Here is a 6,296-nt window from a genome sequence, read left to right as displayed (position 1 = left end):
TCAAAGTGCCTGCCACTCAACTACAAAGCTGCCATTAAAAAAAAAACAAAAACATGACTTCAGATCTCGACAATTTGTTTCCAGAAAATTAGCTATTTCCATGAAGAACAGGTATTTTGATTATTCTAATCTTAAGGCATCTCCCCCCGCCAACACCCCCACGCCCCTCCCCCAGCTTAAAGGTCCAGGAGTGACTAGAGTTTGGAGGTTGGAGAAATACCACAATCTCTGACCTGTGACAATTTTTAAATGATGGCATCTGTGATTATCCATCACTGGGGGCTAGATGATAAAGCATTTTTGTCTTAATACTTCTACTTAGCTTAGAACTTTGGAAAATATCCAGCTATTTGGGAGATACGAGTTAAAACAACTGCATACTTAATACCTAAAGGGGGGAAGGGGTGTAGCAAGCTGTAATATCATTGTAACTAGCTAAAATGAATTTTCTTTGGGGAAAGTTAGGTTTGTATTACAGACACACTGCCATATCAGAAACAAAATTTTCTACCTATGATTTTCTGGTTGGCTAAAGTAATAGAAAACTTATATGGCACCCTGGCCTATGCACCCTACACAAAGAATTATTTATAGATGGCACTCCTATAAGAATATGCCCCCCAAACTGGCATCTCAATAAATTAATATTTCAGCTATATGGAGTAGAAGACCCTAAACCTCTCAAGTAAAACTAAAATTTACTTCAGATCCTAAACAAACTAATCAATTGGGAGAATGCCAGATATTTCCAAATACACTATATATCTGATCCTTAAGTTTGGCTCTGACTTTGGAGTGGAGGCGTGCCTTATGAGTAGGTTTGGATGTAAAGGCTTCCTTTCAGTTACTTTCGGTGGTGTATGTGGGAGAAGGTTGGATTCAAAGGGAAGGGAGGGATAAGAGCAAAGGACTATTATAGTTTTGCAATTTTTGAACAATGAACCATGAGTTGAGAAACTTCTCATGTCATTAAACTGAAGTGTATTAATATTTAAGACTCTTGATACATGTTGCCAAATTACTTTCTACAAGTACACAGGAAAATATTGTCTTTCTACAATGGGTCCTGCTATCTAACAATTTGCTAAATATTAATTTGCATGTCTTAGGTTACTAGAAACTGCCATTTGTTCTGCGAACTATCCATATTTGTTTCTTTTCTATTGTTATTTTTTAAAATGTTAAAGTGGTAATAATTGCTTCTAATTACCATTTTAAACATTAATCATTTCCTTTGTGACTATTACTTTTATGTTTATAAAGTGTTTTTCTATCCCCTGAATCAAAAGCTGTATTTTCACAAATTCCTACCTTTCTAATACTAGTTTTCCTCCACCTGTATTCAATATCACACTGTTTGCACTTGAGGGGCACAACTAGTGAGCCTTTTGGTTAACATTCCAATATGGAAGTTCCACTTTCTATCTCACCTTATTCCACTCACATCTTCAAGGCTGCTTTTTCAAGCCTGTGTACTTAGTTCCTTTAGTTATTTTTAATGCTATCCATTAACTTTAAAATTTGTTTATACTGAATATATCCTGCAACACAACTAGAATATAAAATATTTGGTAACCGATGTATACCCAATTTTATGCATTTAGTTTGTGGCTAATCTGATTAAGTTTTTATTTTGAATAGATAAAGAACATTAACTCCTGATCAGCTTGCTGGCTATAGATACAGAGCATGTTAATTTTTATAGGCACCTTTCTGAATTCAAGTATATGTTTTGGTAGACAAGGATTTCCTACTTAAAGTCATTGACATAATATGAATATTAAGTACAAATATTGCTAACATTCTTGCATTCTTTAAACTATTTTACTTTGAAAACTTAAAAACTATCATAAAGTCATTAATAACATAGATTTTCATTTAAGGAATATTTTGAACTGTGAAAATACAAATTGAATCAAATTAAATTTTGAACACATATAGAGCCAAATATTTCAACAAAACTGCAGTTTAATTTCAGAAAATGTGTTAAAATATATATTTATACATCAATTTCTGACATACACTTAATGTGTTAGTATACACAAAATGATGTTTTCTCTTGAAACTGTATTTATGAAATGTACATTTTAATTTAAATACTCAGTATACACTGCACTTTATCTGCATGTTGCATTTATTAAATACATTAAAATCTGCAATGTAACAAAACGTCTTCTGCATACGAAATTCAAAACACCATTTTAAATGAACAAAAGATGGCTCACTTCACTTTTATTTTTCTTTACAACTAGTGTATAATACACTAGCTCAGCTCCACCATACTACCTGTTCTTTCTTTTTTATTTGACATTGTTCACAGACTAGTACATATTACAATAAGAGTGCTGAATAAAAACATGAGGTACGAAAGTGGTTCAAAGAGTATAGGTCATGCAGATCATGCTAGACAGCAAAGAAAATTGTGACCAAGAAAACACTAAATAAAAATACATAAAGAATGTGCATTATAAAAAAAACAAAAAAAAAAACAAATCCCCCCCCGCCCCAAAACTCCATTACACAGCTTTGCTTCTTTGGTTACAAAGTAGGTTGAACAATTTCACAGCTTTTTTTCCCCACCCCCCGCCCCAAAAAAAGTCATACGAAATGTTGAAAAGCAGAGGAATCGTGGCAATTTCTCTATTAGAAAGTAGAAACAAATGAACAAAGTTTTCTTCATCAAAATAGCCCAATTATTTATTATATCACAATAATTGGTTACTACCTGTACAGTTGCACTATGTTCTTCATACTTACACTATACAAAATTTACATTCAAGCCGAGTCTTTACTACTAAAAATAAATACCGAAGGTAAATTGCCATTAGTGTTAGAAATATGCCAGGATTCTTTTGTTCAATTATTGCCTAAACGTTTAATCTGTTAAATGCAATCCTGTCTTTCAATTCCTTTACTGATACTTATAATTATTCAAAAATTAAAAAAGTTCTGTGACATTGTTCATGTACATTATGAAAATAGCAGCCCTGTAATAAATAAAACACAAATAAATGAAAACTTATGTAGGTAAATGTTACTGATACTGAAAGAAAAGTGGCTCTTTAGATGAACTGTTATTTATAATATGATAGGAAGGCTCAGGGTAAATCCATGGATGACAGACACATGGAAGAGCCACTAAAGCTCTTAAAGGACCTCATACGCACCAGGTAAAATGCAGACTTTGCTTGCTTTAATAAACCCCATCTATTATTCTCCTTGTGTATTGATGACATAAAACTGGACATCAACAGCACTGCATGACATCTCAAAGAGAGGAAAAGCTCTTGTAGAATGATTGTCTAATACTGAAAAGGCCAAACACATAACCGAAGCATGGCTACTTGCTTTCATATAAAGTGGAAAGAACACCAGTGGCACACAGGATAGATTGCTTTCAGTTTTTTTTCTTAATGAGGCAAGAAAGCTTTATGCTGAGGAGACATTCGGCTGCTGTGGAGGTTGCGTTGGCTGCGGAGGCTGTGCTATCACTGCTTGCTGTTGAGAAGTGCTACCAGGATTGGCCTGTTGGGCTGGGAGTTGGGATAATTGATCATTGTTTGAAAGAGACTTTAACAGTGCATTTTCTCGTTCAAGTAAAGAGTTTCTTTCAACTAATTCTTTTATTTGTTCCTTTAGAACTTCCACTTCTTCTCTTACTGCATACATCAAATGGCTTTTCACCAGATCCTGTGAAAAACAAAATTAGGAATATCAAAAAGAGAGAAAGGAAAAGGTGTTGCTATTTGGTTCTAGCCTACCTGGTGCCTTATAAATGTAAGTTGTTTTTATATTAGTTTTCCTGCTCTTGTTTTTAATGTTTCTACTATATCATGACTGGCCCTAAGGAAGATGGGGTAGAAAAAACCCAGTTTCCAAGTATGGCAGCAAGCCCAAGATTTTTTCCCCAAAGTTTGGAGAGATTTCCAAAGATACTAGCTCCTTAAATTGTCAATTATAAGCTTAGAATTAACAACAACAACAAAAAAGTTTGAAAACCACATGCTTAGATGTTGGCCTAACAGTGGTCAGCAAACTGCGGCTCTCGAGCCACATGCGGCTCTTTGGCCCCTTGAGTGTGGCTCTTCCTAAGCCTTAGGAGTACCCTAATTAAGTTAATAACAATGTACCTACCTATATAGTTTAAGTTTAAAAAATTTGGCTCTCAAAAGAAATTTCAATCGTTGTACTGTTGATATTTGGCTCTGTTGACTAATGAGTTTGCCGACCACTGGGCTAAGAGAACAAAGGATATTAAACTGTCTGTTATTAAACTGGTTATAAAGTACTACTTTAAGAGATAAGGTGGTCTGCAATTTCCAACTTTAAAACCTTGTTTTTGAAAAAAGCTTGAGACTAATGGTCCTTATTTTAGCTTTATATAAAATATGTAAGAATATTTTACATAATATAAACAGACTATCTTTAAGGAAACAAAAAATTTTAATAGTAATAGAAATCAGAACCAGAATCAATAGAAACAAGTCTATTTATTAAGACAGTGGTTCTCAACCTTCCTAATGCCGCGACCCTTTAATACAGTTCCTCATGTTGTGGTGACCCCCAATTTCATTGTTACAAATTGAATGTAATTAAAGCATAGTGATTAATCACAAAAACAATATGTAATTATATATGTGTTTTCCGATGGTCTTAGGCGACCCCTGTGAAAGGGTCGTTTGACCCCCAAAGGGGTCGCGACCCACAGGTTGAGAACCGCTGTATTAAGAGTACAAACAATGCCTGTAAATGACCAAAGGATGACAAAACTTTCCAGCTGAAGTTTTCATTTTAATGCTCTTTTGTCTCTAAACTATTTTTGATGCTGAAATATTTTGGGGGAACATAATGCATTTTGATTATGTATACCCCCCAAGATGGTCTTTTATCAATGGTAATGCATGAAATATGAGATGTTGAAATGGGGAAAATAGTTACTTCAGTGGTATTTTTAGGCTAAAAATTTTCAATATTCTAACAACTTCAACTAAATCTCATTATAAAAAAAATATACTTTGGTCATCTTGGTTTAAATAAATTAGGTGTTTGTTTTTTAGACTTGATAACCAAGTGCTTCAATAGAACCAACAATCTATAAAATGAGAGGACTATAAACTTCTACTTACCATTGCTTGTTCTATTTTGTTGTCAATGGCTACACCACCTGCCCCAGATGCACTGGAAAAAATTACAATAATTCATTAAATTATTCTAAAAAATGCAATTTCCCTTCCACCTCTTAAAATAAAAAATCTATCTGTGTTTTACTTAAAATAAAAAATAGTAATTTAAGTCTATACTCAAATTTCAATACTCAGAGCTCTCATTTTGAAAATGAGGATCTCAGTAAATAGATGACTTCTAAAAATCCTTTGTAGTTCCACCTTTTCTAATTTGCCCATGACAATATATGCTACTTTAAAAGTAACTACCAATTTTATTCAGTTCTCAATTCAGTGAATTTAAAAAGATAAATTTTGAATGAATTGTACCCTCTCCACACCTCTTCAACTTCATTTACCAAGTATATATCTTAAATTGCCTTTCAGGTGGAAATCCCAGTAGAGTTGCCTACTGCATAAAACATCAGATGATGACTTTTCTTCTATATATTTGATATTTGAACATCTGGTTTAAAATTTTTTTAAACTGACTTATAGAAATGATTCAAAGGGCTTTAGGGCAAACAGTACTTGCAGTGTTGATTAACAAGGAACTCAACATTCTGGCAGATCTACAAGCTTTGATTGCAGGTTATTAGCTGACAAAATCACCTAACTAAGGTATGTGGTTTGGACTAGTTTTTTTCTGGAAATAATTGGAAGTAGTCTAGCAGGTAAGTACATCTCAAGTTCAAATATCAGCATGTATGACAGTGACAAAGAAGGCTGAATAACTGTCATCTTTGGCAGTAGTGAGGATCTATATCCTTTCTTTGGTGTTTTTGTAAATTTTGAAGAACAGTGATTAGGTTTTCTTATAAAGACAGACATGATATTTTAGCCCACTGTATCAATACAAAAAAAGACCTTTAAACAACTTTTATATAAAACCTCACTAAATATTCTTTATAAAGTATACCCCACCCAAGAAAATCTAAATGGTAACATATCTTAAGACTACTATACTTTAGATCAGCGGTTCTCAACCTGTGGGTCGCGACCCCTTTGGGGGTCAAACGACCTTTTCACAGGGGTCACCTAAGACCATCGGAAAACACGTATATAATTATATATTGTTTTTGTGATTAATCACTGTTTAATTATGTTCAATTTGTCACAATGAAACTGGGGGTC

At 33.6% G+C, this 6,296-nt stretch overlaps 1 protein-coding gene across 3 annotated transcripts in view; it reads right to left on the bottom strand.

The window, feature by feature from the left end:
- Positions 1 to 2,585: 2,585 nt before the first annotated feature.
- The window catches only part of TSC22D2 (TSC22 domain family member 2), a 54,773-nt gene continuing 51,062 nt past the window's right edge, over positions 2,586 to 6,296 (bottom strand). For 2 of the 3 annotated variants that reach the window (XM_070405961.1, XM_070405962.1), the window contains 2 exons: positions 5,127 to 5,178; positions 2,586 to 3,690 (listed from right to left, as the gene is read on the bottom strand). In XM_070405961.1, coding sequence (XP_070262062.1) covers positions 3,430 to 3,690; positions 5,127 to 5,178 — 313 coding nt within the window. In that variant the 3' untranslated portion in view covers positions 2,586 to 3,429. The remainder of the gene's footprint in view (positions 3,691 to 5,126; positions 5,179 to 6,296) is intronic. The other variant, XR_011470299.1, reaches the window with a different exon arrangement.

The sequence above is a fragment of the Myotis yumanensis genome, unplaced genomic scaffold (assembly GCF_028538775.1).
Source record: "Myotis yumanensis isolate MYYU_CA2020_CCGP unplaced genomic scaffold, mMyoYum1.0.hap1 SCAF_2, whole genome shotgun sequence".
NCBI lineage: Eukaryota > Metazoa > Chordata > Mammalia > Chiroptera > Vespertilionidae > Myotis > Myotis yumanensis.
This window is presented reverse-complemented; position numbering and strand designations above follow the sequence as displayed.